Source organism: Condylura cristata, unplaced genomic scaffold, assembly GCF_000260355.1.
Source record: "Condylura cristata isolate star-nosed mole 26May11 unplaced genomic scaffold, ConCri1.0 scaffold00002, whole genome shotgun sequence".
NCBI lineage: Eukaryota > Metazoa > Chordata > Mammalia > Eulipotyphla > Talpidae > Condylura > Condylura cristata.
In genome coordinates, this window is record NW_004567103.1 from 62,993,693 (window position 1) to 63,012,912 (window position 19,220).

General features: G+C 34.1%; 1 protein-coding gene across 3 annotated transcripts in view; it reads left to right on the plus strand.

Moving 5' to 3' along the window:
* The window catches only part of ORC4 (origin recognition complex, subunit 4), a 54,945-nt gene that overhangs the window by 3,479 nt on the left and 32,246 nt on the right, over positions 1-19,220 (plus strand). For 2 of the 3 annotated variants that reach the window (XM_012727176.1, XM_012727179.1), the window contains exon 2: positions 18,630-18,703. In XM_012727176.1, the coding sequence (XP_012582630.1) occupies positions 18,647-18,703 (57 nt within the window). In that variant the 5' untranslated portion in view covers positions 18,630-18,646. The remainder of the gene's footprint in view (positions 1-18,629; positions 18,704-19,220) is intronic. The other variant, XM_004674671.2, reaches the window with a different exon arrangement.

Below are 19,220 nucleotides of genomic sequence, written 5' to 3' on the forward strand. Positions count from 1 at the left end.
AATCAGTGTTTTTGTGTTTTTTGGGTAGATACCTAGGAGTGGGATTGCTCGGTCATATGGAAGCTCCATGTTAAGCAATTTGGGGAATCTCCAAACAATTTTCCATAGTGGTTGTGCTAGTTTGCATTCCCGCCAGCAGTGCAGGAGAGTTCCTTTTTCTCCACATCCTTGCCAACATTTGTTGCTATTTGTTTGAAGATGTGCCATTCTCACTGGGGTGAGGTGGTATCTTATTGTGGTTTTAATTTGCATCTGCCTTATTAGAAGTGGTTTTGACCATTTTTTCATATGCTTGTTGGCCATCTGCATTTCCTCTTTGGAGAAGTGTCCTTGTAGCTCTTCTGCCTATTTTTTGATGGGGTTGTTTATTTTTGTTAAGTTTCATCACTTCTTTGAATATCTTTGTGATCAATCCTTTATTGCTAGTTTTGTGTGAGAAAATTTTTTCCCACTCAGTGGGTTGTCTGTTTTTGTAATGTCTCTTTTGCTATACTGAGGCTCTTTAACTTGATGTAGTCCCATCTAGTTATCCTTGCCTTCACTATCGTTGCATTTGGTGCTGTATCTTCAGACATGTTTCTGAAGTGTATGTTGTGCAGTGTTTGGCCCATCTTTGCTTCCAGGTATTTTATGGTTTCTGTTCTTATGTCTAGGTCTATAAACCACTTTCAGTTGATTTTTGTGTATGGTGTGAAGTAGTGATCTGGTTTCTTTCTTTTTTTCCCCAGCACCACTTGCTATTTCACTTTTTTGTTCCACTGTATCTTCTTTGCTCCTTTGTCAAAGATGAGCTGCCCATAAACCTGTGGGTTTATATCTGGGTTTTCTATCCGAATCTACTGGTCTGTATGTCTGTTCTTGTTCCAGTTTTGATTATTATGGCTTTGTAGGATGCCTTAAAGTTTGGGATTATAATGCCTCCATTCTCTTTCTTCTTAGTCATGAGAGTTTTGGCTTTTTGAGGTCTTGTTTTTCCATATGAATCATCAATATTTTTTTCAATTTCTTTGAAGAATGTCATTGAGACTTTCATTGGGATGACATTAAATCTGTATATCACTTTTGGTCCGATGACCATTTTGATGATAATTCTCCCAATCCATGAGCAGGGGATGTCTTTCCATTTCATGATGTCTTCTTGTATTTCTTTTAACAGTGTTTTGTAATTTTTTTTTTTGTAGAGGTCTTTTACCTCTTTTGTTAGGCTGATTCCCAGGCATTTGATTATTTTTGTTTTAATTGAAAAGGGGATTTTTAAAAAATTTTTGCTTCTTCTGATTGGTTGTTTGTATATAGGAAGGCCTCTGACTTTTGTGGGGTGGGGGTGTGTGTGTGTATCTTTTTCCTTTTGTTTGAGTATCCTCATTAGAAGTTATATGGATACCCAGTTTTTGCTTATGCTACAGTGTTTTTTTTTTTTTTAAAAATTTTTTTTTTTCTCATCATACAGAACTGGGGTATAAGCCAGAGATGTGGTGGGTGAGAGGATTCACCAAAGACAGAGTGGGGAGCAGAACAGGCAGATCTATGAAGTACACTGCTGAGGGGAGCAGCGGGTGGTCAGGAGAGGTCTGCCAGGCCATCTGGATTTCCATGTGGATTTCCTAGGGGCAGGCAGGGATTGAACTCATGCAGAAATGCTTAAGCTTCTTAGTGCAGTGCTTTAACCCTCTGCGCCACCAGGGAGGGCCTATGCTACAGTGTCTTTTCACTTTCAATCTTGGAAAATTTTAGAGGTTTTGATTTATAGCATTGTGGACTTTTCTTTAGCACTTTGATAATACTTCACTGGTTTTATTGACTTCCACTATTATGAGGAGTCAGTTAATAACCTTGTTCTTATTACTTTGAATTTTGTCTTTTCCTTCTGTTTCCTGATATTTCTTCTTGATAGTTTTGTGTGGAATTGTTTTCCTTTTTGGGGAGTGAGTCCAATGAGTGTGTGAATCAGTGCCTTAAAGAAATTTATCACCTATGGTGTTCTTACTGTTGCAGTTAGCTGAATCTGGACTTTTGCTAATGTGGGATTTGTAGTTAGCATGTTGTCTATGATTCACATTTTGGAATTTTGTATTTGCCTTTTTCTGCATGTTTATGACTTTTTTGCCTATTTGTTTGTATGCTAGTTGTTTTATTTGGAAAAGCAGAGACATATATAAATACTAGAATTAATGGTATCTTTCTCAGGAAGTTTTTTTTTTTTTTTTCCCCAGGAAAAATGCCTAGGGAGTACTGTCAGACCCAACTCACTTAATTCATGTTCAAGACATGGAATCCCTTCTATATATGCATGTAATCTTTAAATTTGAGTTTCAGGTCTTATGAATTATTTTCTACTTTCAGTTCTCCCTTATTTTAATGGTGATGCCTGTATGTTTTCAATTTAAATTGGTAGTAGTTTATTTGAGTCCTCAGGATTAGCAGCTCCTATGCTCAAAGGGAATTACTAAATTGAAGTCACTCCACCACATAACAGAACAAAATAACTAGCAGCTCATTCTTTCTTGTTTCTTAGCCTTTTTTCCTGCATAGATGAAAATTCTCAGTCTAAAAGTCACTCGGTACCTTCTCCTAAGTTTCGGTTAGTGATTTCATGTATAACATTTATTTGACTTTAAATTTTTTTTTTTTTTTTTTTTTGGCTTTCCACAAACTCCCTAACCACGGTCCCATCTTTCCACTGGTAGTTAATCATTCTGTGTAATACTTTGGCAGTATTGATCATTAGTTCACTTTCACAGTTGTTTGCTGGTCCTTTCCATAAGTAGTTTCAGAAATACTAATTATTTTTATCATCCAAAATTTTCTCAAATTCCATCCAGAAATTTTCTGGAGAACATTTAGATCTCCTGTTTAGGTCATTTGCTTTATAGAGTTGCCCCTCATGAAGGTTGTAACCTATGAAGGATTTTCTGTTTTACATATACTATTTAATCCAATTCCCTGCCTCCTAATCAGTGGTTCTTGACTGACAATGTAACCAACTACACCTACCTCCCAGGTTATTTTTTAATCTCTACACACATGCTTGGTTATCATGAATGGGTTGCTTCTGAAAACTTGTAGATAGAAGTTGCAAGTGCTATTGAACATATTTTACTTCACAGAACAGCCCCCTACTACAGAATAACATTGGTGTCTGTCGTGAGACATTCTGCCCTAAAATGTAAGCCTGATTGTTTTCACTCCACTCCCAGAGTGCCACCAGAGAGCACAGGTCTCAAATTGTCATTCCTTTACTCTGTGATTCTCTTGCATTCTACTGTGCCTAATATCCTTCCTCTAGTGTTGAATTTTTCTATATTACTTTACATGTACTTTACATTTACATTTACAGAATTTATCTTGGATAGGAACGTTCATTTACTTTTAATCATTTTAACACTGCAAGTCTTTTGGAGATGACTTAGTGAATTCTAGCCAAAGCTAAATAAAAGGTTTTTAAGTGACTTTGACGTATATGTTCATCCTATTTGAACAAGACTGGCTGATGAGACAGTATAACTGTACATTTTACTAAGTGCTTAAAGGGGGGTAAGATACACGCATAAATGTATTAGATAGATGAACTATGCAATCAATTCTTGTTTCCCATTCTTTCATTTCAGTTGTTTTTCCTTTTTATGTCAACTTTTGCCCTATATACTTATATTCTGTTAGGATTGCTAGTTTCTCCTAATTTAGTTTTTCTCACTCTAACATTCTTCTTCCAGTACCCCTCCTCACTTCCAGTAGAACCAAAATGGAATGTTAATCTTTTACTGTTTTTTTAATTAACATGGGAATTGAGATTATTATGACCTTTTGACCAAAAGGTTGAGGTCAGACATGTCAAGACTGAAGTTTCTAAATATATCACTCATTTGGTAGATACATGCACATTTTCACCTTGTCCCATTTGCTTTTCATCTTTCCTTCACTTATGAAAGATTTTCTTATATAGATAACGCAAGAAAGTAAATTGCTTTCATAAAATAGTCATTTAGTTGTACATGTCTTAGTCAAGTACTTTGTAATGAAGAAATACCAACGATATTTTCCATTAATACTGAGTTATAGCTAGCATCTTTTCTTTATATTAAATACTCTCATAAAATAGCACTGCTTATATTGTAAAAGTTCTGCCAGCATATGGGTGCTATGTGCTTGAATAATGCTATGATTGCATTAATAAGAGAAAACAATATAAAATATTTTCTTATTTTTTTACATAAATGTTCTTGAATCACCTGATTAAAAACTGCAAAAAGCATGAGTTCATTTTAAAGTTAATATTCCCTTTAGTTATTTTCTATTGTTCTGCAAATATTAGTGTGGGATCATAGTCACCTAGAACAGACTTTGTCCATATATTTTATTTTTAAAAGATTCTTTACTTCATTCCAGCTTGTCTGGACTTTACTGACTTAAAACTGATTGCCATTTTGGCTTACATTTTATTTTCACAAATCTTACATCAACTTTTCCAAAGTAATTATTAAAAACAAAGAGTTTTAGGATCTAGATTTCTACATATATTTGTGATTAATATTGCTGGCTGCAGAGAAAAGTAAAATTGTGTGTTTGATCTGTCCGAATTCACTTTTAATTTACAGAAAAATTGAGTAGAGAGTATAGGAAATGCCTATATACCCCCCATTCCTTTTCTTTCTTTCTTTTTCTTCCTTTTCTTTCTTTAAACTTATTTCCCTTATTAACATCTTCTGCTAGTTTGGTATGTTTGTTAGCATTAATGTGCTAGTGAGTTAGTATAGGTACATTATTATTAATGGAAGTGTATAATTGACTTTAAGGTTCATTCTTTGAGCTGTACATTACGAGGTTTGAAACATAAGTAATGGCAGGTATCCATCATTGATACTATTACACAGAATAGTTTCACTGTCCAGAAAGTCTTCTGTGTTATGCTTTCACTCCCTTCCCTTGAAATCTTGTCAACCACTATCTCCTTAGTTTTGCCTTTTCTGAACTCTTGGAGTAGGTATACTTTATAGATTAACTTCTTTACCTAGCAATATGCATCTGTTTCCTTGTGTCTTTTTATGGCTTAATAGTTCATGTCTTTTCACAGCCTTTCAAAGGAATGCACATTTTGCATTTGAGTCAAAAGAGAATGAAAGTTCATATTACTCCCCATTCTCATTTATGGTTAGTGTTGTTGTTTTGTATTTAGACACCAATGGCTGTTGAGTAATATATCATTTTCATTTTAGTATGTGGTTCTTTATAATCGCTTTTAATATTGAGCAACCTTTCATATGTGCACTACCACCTTGCTTGGTGAGGTTTCCAGAACTTTAGTTCATTTTCGTTCATTTTTTAACTATTTAGTTAAAATGAGAATGGGGAGTATTTAGTTCATTTAGTTCATTTTTTAACTATTACTTATTTTCTTTTTAATAGTTCTTTGTGTATGTTTCCTTGTTCATTATTGGGGCAGCAGTTATGGTAGTATATTAACCTTATATCCTGGCGCCTTACTTCAATAGCTTATTAATTCCAATAGTTTTTGGTATATGTGGATTCTTATAGAATTTTATACATGGTTCATAGCCATGCTGTGAACCAAGATAAGTTTTAGTTCTTCCTCTTCATAACTTTTATTTCCTTTATTGTGTTTTTGAATTGACTAAGATTCCAGGTTCAGTAGAAGTAGTGATCTTTGTATTTTTCTACTTAAAATTATGTTACTTGTAGATGTTTTTTAGATGTTTTACACCAAGTTGAAGAAGTACTCTTTTGCTTCTAGTTTTCTGAAACATTTGATCAAGAATAGGTATTGGATTTCATCAAATACTTTTTATGCATCTGTGGATAAATCACTTGATTTGCTTCCTTACCTTGTTGGTTTTATGAATTATATGCTTTAGGAATGTTCAGTGAGCCTTGCATACATGAAATAAATCCCATTTTTCTCTGTAATTTTTTATTACTTGCACAGTTCAGTTTACTAATACTTTGTTGAGGATTTTTACATCTGTGTATTCACGATACCTAGTTAAGTATTCGTGATACCTAGTTAAGTATTAGAGAAATACGGACCTTATAGTATCTCTTCATTTCTGTTTTCTGTCAGAGATTGTAGCTTGACAGCACTTCTTCCTTAATATTGGCATTCACCAGTGAGAAAACCTGGGCTTGATACATTCTGTTTTGTAAGGTTTATTAAGTAGTGATGTAATTTCTTTAATATAAGCTTTAATATAATTTATTTAATATAACAGATATAAGATCATCTGTTTCTTGCTGCATATGCTTCATAAGACTGTGCCTTACAGAGAATTGGTTCATTTCATTTGGGTTATAGAATTGTGAGCTTGTGATTGTTCATTATATTCCCTTATTAATGATTTTCATGTCCATGGCCTTAGTAGTGATATTAGTCATTTGTGCCCTTTTTAAAATTTTTGTTACTTATTTTCTTCAATTTCCATTTAAACTGAAAGTTTTTTATTTTGTTTTTCCTGATTTCTCTTTTTAAGTTTCATTGGTTTCTGCCCTAGTTTTTATTATGTTCTGCTTGCTTTAGTTTGATTTGAGTTGAATATAATAATTCATATGATGGAAAGTTGGATGATTGGTTTTAGGCCTTTTTGTGATGTCTGCACAATGACAGAATCACCTAGCAAGACGTTTCCGTCATTATTCCTATCGTTAAGTAATAATACAATTACAAGCAAATCCAGTCTACTTTCAAGTTGCTTTATACCATTTATCAGGGTATTCTTCATTTCATCCACTATTATATACTGATCATTTCACTCATCTATATGCAATAATTATTGACTCATTTTGTGCAGTTATTTAGACCAAATTATGTTAGCTTAATTCAGATTAATGAAAATAAGGCTTTATTTTACATTTATCCCTTCTCTTACACACTTGGTTTTTGAGAGCTTGTCTGGAAGTTTGAGCAGGAGAACACAGCTACTTGTAAATCCTCTATTCAGGAAGAGTCTTTCTCTTCAATTTATTGCGCCGGACATTGATGGAATTGTGAGGGAGAAAGGGAACACCTGCCTAGACACCCAAATCAACCCTGGCATTCAGTGGAGTGCCCGTAACCCCCTTATTTTCATTATTTCTGAAGGACTTGTTAACTTTTCAAGAGCCAGGTTTACTGGTAACAAATTCCCTCTGTTTTACTTTTGGGAAGATAATTTTGCTAGACATGTGATTCTAAGTAATTTTTAAATTTCAGTATTTTTTTTTTTTACGTTGCTCCACTTTTTGCTTTTATAGTTTCTGAAGAGAATGCTGGTCTAATTCTTACTATTTCTTTATATATGTCTCATATATATTATATGTATTATATTCCTTATAGGTAAAGTTTGTGTGTGTGTGTGTGTGTGTGTATGTAAGATTCATTTATTTATTCATACAGAACTGGGGTACAAGCCAGAGATGCGGAGGGTGAGAGGCTTCACCAAAGACAGAGTGGGGAGCAGAAGGCAGATCGACTGAAGTACCCTGCTGAGGGGAACAGTGGGCGGGTCAGGAGAGGTCTGCTGAGCCATGTGGTCACCTCCTGGGCAGGCAGGAATCAAACACTCCTAAGTGGCTTAAGCTGCCTAGTTCAGTGCTTTAACCCTCTGCGCCACCAGGGAGGGCCTGTGTGTATGTGTTTTAAATCTCAGATTTCATGACTTTCTTTGTCTTTAATCTAGTTTACTTGTGATATATAATATATTTGAGTGTAGATTTTTGTTACCTGCTTGATATTCCCTTGGTTTGTAAGGTTTGGTATATTTACGTTTAGAAAAATCTGTCATATTCTGATTACTCAGTCTGATTCTGTTACTTTATTCCTTCTGTTTACACCTTTTATAATTATTCCACCATTCTATGTCATGTTTTTCTTTTATTTTCCTCTTTACATTTCAATTTTGGAAGTTACCAATGATAAAACTTAAAGCTCACTGATTGTCTTCTCAATCTTGCCTACATTATTCACTGTATCAAAGCTATTCTTTATTTCTATTGTACTGTTTTTTAATTTCTGGCATTGACTTCTTAATTTTTTTCTAAGTTTCCATTTCCTGCCTATATTCTCACCTATAATTTTTTTTAAAAGATTTATTTATTTATTCGTACAGAACTAAGGTACAGGCCAGAGATGAGGAGGGTGAGAGGATTCACCAGAGACAGTGGGGTGTAGAACATACAGATCAACAAAGTACACTGCTGAGGGGAGCAATGGGTGGGGTCAGAAGTCTGCCTGACCATGAGGATCTCCTCCAGGGCAGGCGGGATTGAACTCATGTGGAAGTGGCTTAAGCTTCTTTGTGCTGTGCTTTAACCCTCTGCGCAACCAAGGAGGGCCTGTCACCGATAATTTTGCATGTTGTCTGCAAAACCCTTCTCCTATTAATCATAGTTGTTATAAATTCATAGTCCGTTAATTCCAAATTTCTACCATCTCTCTTCTACTCTATCTTTTCAAACTTTTTAAACTGAGTTTTTCCCCCCCTTTAAGTATGCCTAGTAATTTTCGTTGAACACCACATGATGTAAAAGGTATGAAGTACTAAGATAAATAGATCTTTAATGTGAAATTGTATTTAGCTCAAAATTAGACTTGTCAATATCATAAATTAAAATTTTGTACTTGTGTCTGCTTTCTCTCTACTGTTTCCTTTGGATTTTTCTAATCTATTGGATTAAGCCTGAAATTTGTTCTTGTAATTCCTGTTTTCCTTTTTATTATTTAAAGATACCTTTCATTTTCTTATGCATATATGAGCTGGGCTGTAGGCCAAAGGTCACAGTGAGAGGATTCACTAGAGACAGTAGGGAGCAGAACAGATTTCCAGAAATAACACTGCTGAGGGGAGCAGCAGGCTAGACATGAGAGGGCTGCTATGCACTGTGGATTAGCTACCTGCCTGGAGATCTAACTCTTAACTCCTCTGCAGTGGCTGGGGATAGCTTCATAGTGCTGTTACTTAACCCCTTGCGCCTCTCTGGAGGCCATATTTTGTTTTGTTTTAATAGAATTCTGCTGTAAGGGGAGGGTAAACATTGCATAGTCCAATTACATGGTCTCAGTTTCCTGTGTCAGAGAGAACAAGCAAGAGACAGTAACCCTTTTATAAAATTATTTTCTCAGCATCACCCCAGATTACCCCTTTCAGTGTGTCAAGAAAGATAGAAATAATTATGTGTTTGTACCATTGTTGTCTGTTAACCAGGATCTTACCAATTCTATTGTCTTAACTAAAGGAAAGCATTTCACTCTTGTATGCAAAAAAATGGTAACTTCTTTGTTCTATTTTGCTTGCTTGTTAATGTGGAAAAACTGCATTTTAAAGATAAGATTTAATTTGTTATTTTTCATTATTTTGTATTTATATCAGAATATTAATATTTCTAATTACCTGTGATAGTAAAATAGGAGGTTAAACAACAGTACTTTTTAGCTTGGTAATAAAAGATACTACACTCATTAATAATTGTAAGAATAGCGGTATACAGATTTTTAGTGAAACAGGAACTTCCAATTTCATCAGTACAGTTACTTTAGCAGAGACAGTGTAAAAATTATTTTCTAATGGTTAAATTGATGGTTTATAAAGTAAAATTGAGCATTTTTAAATTTGAAAGAATCTTGTGGTCTAGCTTATTGGGAAGTTAGTATTATTATTTTTTTTATAGGTACCCCATAAAATTGGCATAGTGAGATTTTTCTGTTGCTTGATTTCTCTACGCTATTAATAGTTTTGTTGGACATTTTATTCCCGATTTTATTTCTAGTGTCTATAGCATAGTTTATAGTGGTATTTCAGTGCCTTTTCTATTTCAAATTAAAAAGGCAAATTTCTAGCATTCTACTAGATGCTGTTTCTTATCTACATATGCTATTTGCTAGTAAATATTGGATTAAAAATTTTATGAATTCTAAGTGACATTAGTCAGGCAATATGTCTTTTACTCTACTTTCATTGCCAAAGGTTACATAGGGGCATGTAGAATAAAGTCAAAGACTTTCACTTTTTCTAGTCTTTTGAACTATTTAAATATCTTTGAATGCTTTAAAAAAAAATTTGGCTATAAATTAACCTGAGGTGGTCCCTCCCTGGTGGCACAGGGGGGTTGGAACCCTGCACTGCGAAGCTAAACAAGCCATGGCTACTTCAGTGCCAGTTCAATCCTCGCACCGTAGGTGATCCACATGGCTCAGTAGACTTCTTCTGTCTCACCCGCAGCCTTCCACAGTAGTGTGCTCTGTAGATTTGCCTGTTCTGCTCCCCCTTCTGTTTCTGGTGAATCCTCTTGCTGCCCCTGCACCTCTGGCCTGTACCCTATTTCTGTATGCATAAATAAATAAAATCTTTTTAAAAAAATAACCTGGGGCTATAATTTGGAGGACTCTTTCCGCTATCTTTATAATGGCTGTTTGTTCAGATTTCCTGCTTATACTTTTCTGAGTATTCACTATTAATTTTCCTAGTAATTATTTCATCAGTTTTTTTTTATCTTGTCCTTTACTTTTTGTTGTGCAGTTTTTTGGTTTACCTAATTTCTAGCTTTCTAAGTAATGTATTGCAATTTGAATATTTTCTTCTTTAATAACAAGTAAATTTAACACAAATAATTTTCCTCAGAATTTTAGGTTGGTCACATTCTCTTGATTTTTTGATACTTTGTATTTTTTATAGAGAAAGTTAACAGTATTTAAATCGGTTCTCAATATTGATAATTGAATTATTAGCATTTTCGGTTTTTTTTTTCTAATAGTAAAGGACATACTACTTATTGCTGCATGACATAACGTAATGAGCATTAATTTTCTCTTGCAGGAATTCAGAATCACCTTACATGAGTGGTTGTAGTTCTTAGCCCCTCATAAGGTTATAGTCAGGATGGTAGCTGGGATTGCAGTCACCTGAAGGAGTTAGCAAATCTATATATTAGCTGGTACAATGTGATCATCTCACCTTTTTAGCTTTCCTGGTGACAAGCTTTATCATTTCTGTTATTGTTTCTCCTGTAATGCCAATGCCATTTCTGAAGGAAGTGAAGGTAAACTGGTGCTCTGTCATTTTAAATGAGATTGCTTCTGAGCCTACCCTTCAGAAGTCAGATTGACTCACTGTTAAATAGTCTGCTTTGCCTCCCTAGGAAAGTAAGAAAAGCTATTCCCTCTCTTATGTTAAGAAGGCCCTTGTGTTGGTTTGTTTGTTTTTTTGCTTGTTTTAAACGAGGAGATTGCAAACAGATCCAGTGCTGTAGAAGATCTTGTTGCTTTTTCAAAGGAATAACTTAACTCACAAGCTAGTTCAACTTTATTTGTTAGGAAATTGATTGTTAGGATATAATTGGATTTTTTTCAACTGCAGGTCTGAATTCTCACTGTATTCCCTTTATAAGGTTGACACTTTTGTTTATAGTTGGGGGAATTTTGTTTCTATGAAGGTGGTTTTATTGAATTTTCCCTACCTCAACAGCTATGGAATAGCATTTTCTTGAGACAGAGAATGGTGTATACATGATAAAAGATGTGTAAAGAATGCTATCTATAAAGGAAACAGTGTATTTGAACCTGTCTATTCATAATACTGGGTTATTAGAAATATGATCACACATTTTTGCTTGAAAATCAGAAAAAAATATGTCATATGTTTCCAACAACACAGTAGATCATCAGTTTCATTGACGGTTCTTTAACATTGTTAAGTAGGATGGAGGAAGAGATTTGCAGGAAAGAATGATTATATTGCACCTAAGCTCTTAACCTGGACCTCCATGCAACTGGGTCATGAATAAATTTGTATTTCAGTTACCCTTTGGTGACCTTGATTTTAAAAAAAAGGAGTAAATCTATAACTTTTATATAGGTACTTTGTATATTTTATTGTTATCTAAGAAAAGACTTTCACCTTTTTTATTTAAGATTTAATTTATTTTAGTATGCATGCAAGAGCTCTGGGGTATAGGCCAGAGATGCTGGAGTTGTGTGTGTGTGAGAGTATTCACCAGAAACAGAGGGAAGCAGAACAGACAGATTGGCTAAAATACAATGCTGAGGGATGCTGCTGGTGAAGCCGGAGAGGTCTACTTAGCCACGTGGGTCACCTCCTTGGCCAGAGATCAAAATTCTGCTGCCTTGGCAAGAGATAGCTTCATAGTGCTGACACTTAACCCCTTGAGCCACCAGAGAAGTCTCTAACACATCTTTTTAAAGTAAAATTAAACAAACAGAAAATCAGTTTTAACTCTCCCCTTAAAAATGCCTACCATTTTAAAATATTGTATTGCAGTATAAACTCCAGTTTACATGGCAGAGTTTCGTTGAAGTGTTATCTAAGCAGGCTGATAGGGAAATGTTTATATTCATAGCAGTCATTAATAAATACAGTTGGAGAATGTATTTCTTTGGTTCCAGTTCTCAAATTGTAGTGATTTGGTCTCATTGCTTCCTGAATAAGTGAAGAGTCTTATTAAAAGTTACTTAAAAAGGGCCCTCCAGTGAATCCTCTCACCCTCTGCATCTCTGGCCTGCATCCCAGTTCTGTACAAATAAATAAATCTTTAAAAAAAAATTACTAAAAAAAGGGGCTTGCCCTGGTTGCGCAACAGGTTAAAACACATCATTATGAAGCACTGTAACACGAGTTTGTTACCCTGCCAGGGAGCTGAACCACATGGCATGACCAACCTCTCCTGACCTGCCACTGCGCCCCTCAGCAGTATACTTTGTTAAATCTGCCTGTTCTGCTCTCCACTCTGTATCTGGTGAATCCTCTCACCAGATTCACCACCACACCTCTAGCCAGTACCCCAGTTCTGTAAACATAAATAAATTTTTTTTTTAAAAAGTTACTTATAAAAATTTACTGTTTTTAGAACAAATTTTAAGATTTCAGGTTTACATGAATAATTGTTAGAAATTCTTAAATGGTTTCTTTCTAAGGCAATGCTATTTTCAGTTCTTTCCTTCCAAAAATAATTTAACTGACATTTGCTAATTCACTGGAGTGGTGACATATTATTTACATAAATTCAACTGTGTGAACATGTCAAGGACAAAATTGTTTAAAAGTGGGGAGCATTATATTCATTATTCACAACTGTGCATATGCCTTGGAATAATGGCTTTTGTAAGAAAGCGTAAGAACTGTATACTTTGTGAACTTTCCAAAGAAAATGTGCCAACATACATTTTTTTCCTTACTCAATAACTTTAATATTAAATCTTGGATCCTATCTATGATTCCTTCCTCTGTGGAAAAAAAAAATATTTTTGTTGTTTCTCATTTTGATTGCCTTTGTTTATCCATCTACACATCAGTGTTGATCCATAAGCTCAATTCCTCCTCAGATTCAGCAGGTGTCTGGTGAGATTCCATGTCTTCAATGAATGCATAATATTGTTGGCCAGTGTAAATTTAAATGGTGAGAGGCCCTCCCTGGTGGCGCAGTGGGTTAAAGCACAGCACTGAGAATCTAAATTTAAATGGTGAGATAAATCACTGCCATATGACATAATACATTTCAAAAGATGGAAGTATTTTTAGATTGTTTGCAAATTGTGTTTGTTGGCTTTTTTCATTATTTTCTTTATATTTTAAAGAGAAGTTCTCCCAGTATTATTTCTTTTACACACTGTAGAAGTGATACTTGTCATCATAGATACCCCATGGTAAATAATCATGTGTATGTATGGTTCTTGTATACTGCTGTGCATTAATGACAACTCATATGAGAAAGCATAGCTTTTCTGGAAAATTTCAAGCCTTTTGATAGGAATTATTTGATCCATTTTTTTCTATTAGCTGTTATGAAATATTTTCCTTCATTTTAATATCACTAAAGAGAATATATTTTCATATGATTAGATTAAGGATTATCAGACTTTGGATATATTTGTCATGAGTGTTTTGCTAGATATATTGTTCCTTGTACTTACTAGGAACAAATGAGAAGAAAATATTTTGTAAATTGTTAGTGATTAGCAGTTATTCTATTGTGAAAAAATTTATCTAGAAAAACACATGAAGCAATTATTTTACATGGAATTAATGCTTCAGCTCCAGAGAAATATCTCTGCAAGTGAACATCTCACTGGATATTGCCCCAGCTTACTAAAGTCACATAATTTCATTGATATTTTCAGCCTGATTAGGAAGTACTTAGAAGTATGTTTGTATGTTTTTAGAAAATTTACATCAGTTTTTCTCTTTATTTTTCTCACCTTCAACCTTTCTTGTAAGTGGTTTTTAATTTTTACCTTGCTGCAGATACTCCAACTGAAGAGACATGTGAAAACTAATTCTGCTTGTAAAAACATAGCTAAATATATTCAACTTCATTTTCACTCAATGAACAATAACAAACATGGAAACCACCCATAGATGTCCCCTAAAATACTTTTTATTTTACATCATTTGATTGTTGCAATAAGAATTTTTTTCTAACTGAAGAAAGGAAAGTAACTTTTTGTTATTTTCTTTGAATAGCATCAGTGATGCAGATTTAGACATAAATAAACAATGGTAGAATTTGTTTTAGCTTTTTTTAAAAAAAAGATTTATTATTTATACATACAAGAGCTGGAGTGTAGGCTAGAGGTACAATGGGGTTGAAAGGATTCACCAGAGACAGAGTAGGGTATAGAACAGGTAGATCTACTGAAATACACTGCTGAGGGGAGCCGCAAGCAAGACAGGAGAGGTCTGCTTTGCCTTGTGTGTTAGCTCCCTGGCTCGGGATGGAACCCATGCCTCAGTGGCTGGTAATAGCTTGAGCAGTGCTGAGAACTAACCCCTTGCACCTGCAAGGAGATCCTAACTCTTTTTTTATTTATTCATATAAGTGCTGGGGTGTAAGCCAGAGGTGTGGGGGATTTACCAGAAACAGAGTGGGGAACAGAAAATTAGATTTATTGAAATAGACTGCTGAGTGATAGGCAAAATAAAGAGTGATAGTGCTGCGATTTTAACCCCTGTGCCACCAGGGAGGTCCCAATAATGATATTTAATTAATTTTCAGGTTTTTCCTTAGTTGTCAGAAGGAGTCATACTACTTTTTTTTTTTTTTTTGGTTTAACGAGTTATCGTCACAAAGTATTACTTGCCTCTGCTTTTGGATATTTTTCCCCCCAAAAGAGCAGTTTAACTTCTAATTTTAAAAACGTTTTTGTAAGAATTCCGTTAGCAAATTTTATCTTCACTCTTGTGAGTTAGTTCTTAAGTACTGATTTGAAAATGATGTTTTTAACAAATGGGTATAAAACTCATACTCTTTCTAGGAATATCTATTAATAGAATAGAAACTCCTGGTTATAAATATGTTTTTTGGGTACATATATGAATTTATAGGTAATATGTGATCTCTTACAAAGTCAGAGATGGAATATTTTTTAAAATATGCGTTCCATAGACCACAAATTTCTTTCACAGAGCAGTTTCATTCCTGCTTTTTTTTTTTTTGAGGTTTATTTTTGTTTATATATGCAAACAATTGGGGTGTAGGCCAGAGGTGTGGGAGTTGGGGCAGGGATTCACAGGAGACAAGAGTGGGCAGTACAACAGGCAAATTGACTGAGATACACTGCTGGGGGAGCAGCAGTGAGACATGAGAGGTCTGCTGCGCCATGTGGACTAGCCCCTAGCCTGGGATGGAACCCATACTTCAAAGATTACATTCACCTCATGGCAATTGTAATCCCTAGATATTTGATTACAATGCTACATGATGTTCCTATAGAATTGGGTAAGGTGAGGACCCTGAAAAGTAAGTGACACGTTTTTCACAACCCACTAAAATGTGATATCTGTAATTTGTGTATAATTATTTCTGCTGGGAAAAATAGAATACAGTGAATTAATTGCATTTAGAGTTATAATTGATGTTTATATTTTGCTTCAAAGTTCAGATGATAGTCCCTGCCACATGCCTATGCAGTCAGCAGACTTAAAACAAAAATTCCCCATAATCATAGCATTTCCTCGCTTAATTATAGAAAATATTTGTGGGATGTTATAATGTATATAGACATATACATTCATTGTTACAGAATATAAAATTACCATGGAGTGAAGATTTTTATGGCTCTTGATACTTGAAGGGGTTTTGTGTGTGTCATTTGAAATTAACACAAATTGTGTGTACTAGCTCTAACAAATACTGTTCTAAGTGAGCTTTGTCAACTTAGTCAATTCATCTAAAATCTCTGCTTTATTTCCACTCTTATAAAGTGTGGACTTACGTACTTTATACCTTTCTATATTAAATCCATGACTACACAGCAATGTTTTGTACTTTAACTGTTTTTCTGTTCTTATATTCACTTACTATTCTAGTTAATATTTTAAGCTTCGTGAGGATATAGCCCTACCTTTTATTTATATTACGGCTAGTACTTTCAATATGTAAAAATTATCTAGATATTTATTAGATTGAATTGATTGAGAATCTTTGCCATCAACTTGGATTATTTAAATCAACATTTTTCTTACTAAATGTAATACAAGTTGGCATTTATACCGAATTAATATTAAGTCCTTTTTCAAAATGCACCTATTTTCTATGCCATTTGAAATGTCACAGAAGTAACAATTTGCGTTTTGTGTAACAATGCTGCAAAAGTGAAGTTGCAGCCATAAATTAAAATATATGCATGATACACCTATCATCCATAAACATATATATGTAGATAAAAGTGTATTTATATCTATATCTCTTTCTCTATACAGAAACTCACATACATACATCTCTTGTTTTATAATTTCAAGTATGTTTTTTCGTGTAATCATTAAATATGTGGGTTTTTTTAGATTGGCTATTTTTTTTTTCTTTTTACTAAACATAATGTCCCCAGATCCTCCCAAGTTGTTATGTCTTAGGAGTTACTGCCTTTTTTTTTTCTTTTTGGCACATTTCCATTTTTATGTATATGTGTGTTTTAGACTTTCTTTGACCTCTGTGCATGTGATGTTTATTCCCACTTGTTTAACCATTACAAGGAAATTTGTTATGAAAATTCACATTCCAGCTTTTTCTTTTTATGTAAGTTTTCATTCATTTGGGTTAATACCCAGGAATAATAATTCCTGTATTATATGGGTAGTGTATGTTTGGTTTTGCAAGGAAAAAAAATATTGCGAGAATGAAACTTTGCAGTGACTTTACCATTTCACGTTTTCACCAGAAATTTTTAATTTTTCTAAATATTCACAGACAGTTGATGTTTTCTTTGTTTCACTTTAGATGTCCTCAAGGGGTATGTATTAATATTCTATTTCTAATTTGCATTTTCCTAACATCTACTGAGTTTAAGCTTCATTTTGTAAGTTTATTTACCATCCGTGTACGCTCTTTGGTAAAATGTTTTGTTTCTTTGTTGAATTTTGACATTTATGCAAGATATGTGTCAGAAATGTGATTTGCTGTGCTCTCAGTCTGAAGCTTGTCTTTTCATCTATTAAATTTTGGTTTTTTTAAATATCCTTTATTATAGAGATTTGACTATTGGAGGAACAAGCTATGTTTAAATTAATCTTAAAAGTAAGGCTTAATTTGGTCAAATTTTATGGAGGTTATACAGTGAAATATTAGCTATTACCTACACACCATTTATGTTGTGTTAAAAATAACTGCTTCGGGGGCCTCCCTGGTGGTGCATTGGGTTAAAGCACAGCACTAAGAAGCTAAAGCCACTTCAGCATGAGTTCAGTCCCCGCCCTGGAGGTGACCACCTGCTGCTGCAGACCTCTCCTGACCTGTCAGCTGCTCCCCCTAGTAGTGTACTTTATCAGTCGGCCTGTTCTGTCCCCCACTCTGTCTGGTGAATCCTCTCACCGCCCACACCTCTGGCCTGTACCCCAGTTCTATATTCATGAAAAAAAAAAAATCTTTAAAAAAAAAAAAATCTGCTTCAGTGCTATTTTGCAGATGAAATGAGATAACAACTCCTGGAACATAAATTTAAACACTGTTTAAGCCTTATTACCTGACTAATAAAGTACTCCTGTAGGAAATTAGTGCTGAGGAAATTACTTTTTTGCCAAAGGTTTGTGTGTATAATTGCCCTCAAGAAGAATTTTACAAAGCTATGTATTTTTAATTATTACATATATTTCCATTTCACTTAACCATTGTTAACTTTATTTTGGGCAGTATGTGTTAAAATGCTTGGAATTTTGAAATATTCCCATTTGGGAGATTCTGACAATTAAACAACTTCATTTAGTATAGTTTGATTATGGATAAGGGGAAACACAGGGAGTGATGTGTTCTTGTGGATGAAGGCAATTAATCTGGTATTTAATGACTATGGTTAAGGAACGGTAATTGAAGACTGGGATAGATGTGGTAAGAAACAGTCTATGACTGGAAGCACATAGGTTTTGTTTTGGTTGTTAGAAGACAGGGAAGGGAAGGTGAATATTAAATTGCAGGGAACGGTAGTTAGAATTTTGTCTTGTCTTCAAAACACCAGGTAAAGTATGCCTTGGGAATGTCATAGAAAAACGTCAAGTAGAGGAACCGTTGAGAGTTTTTTAAGGTTGAATTTTTTTTTCATGTTTTAAGATTTGTATTTATTTTGATTGTCTAATAATAAATTCTTTAAAAGTCTCCTAAGCCAAGTCTTTATTGTATTCATACTAATTTTTCCCTTTTTTAAGTATTTCAGTTTGTTGAAATGACCAGTCGTAAATCAAAGAGTCACAACTTAATACAAGCAGAGTGCCTTTCACAGGTGAGTATGTTTTTTCATTAATTTCGAGGTCTGTTGGTATGCAATGGTGAAGAGAAATACTGTCATCTTTTAAACTTGAATTCTCCAGTTAGCAGTGATGAAGAATCATAAAGGGGAGGATTATCTTGTGCTATTTCTTAATTTCATCCATTTCTTAATTTCGTCCATTGTAAGTCTTGGAACAGTGGAATCCTGACTTTACTTGGGTTTTCCTAAATGCTGTGTGATTTCAGTTTATTTTAATATATGCTCAGAGCATCTTCAATTTGAAGTTGCATTTAATTTTGTAAGTATTTTGTTCTATTTGATGCTGTTGCAAATGGGATTTTCTTAATTTCATTTTAGACTTGTTCATTATTTATATATATATAAATCAGTTGATTTTTGTATGTTAATCTTGTGTGCTGCAACTTTGTTCATCCCATTTTATTAGTTCTAGTAAGTTTTTTATTTATCCTTCACTTGCAGTTTTACTTCTTCCTTTTGAGTCTGGATGTCTTATTCCTTTTTCTTTCTT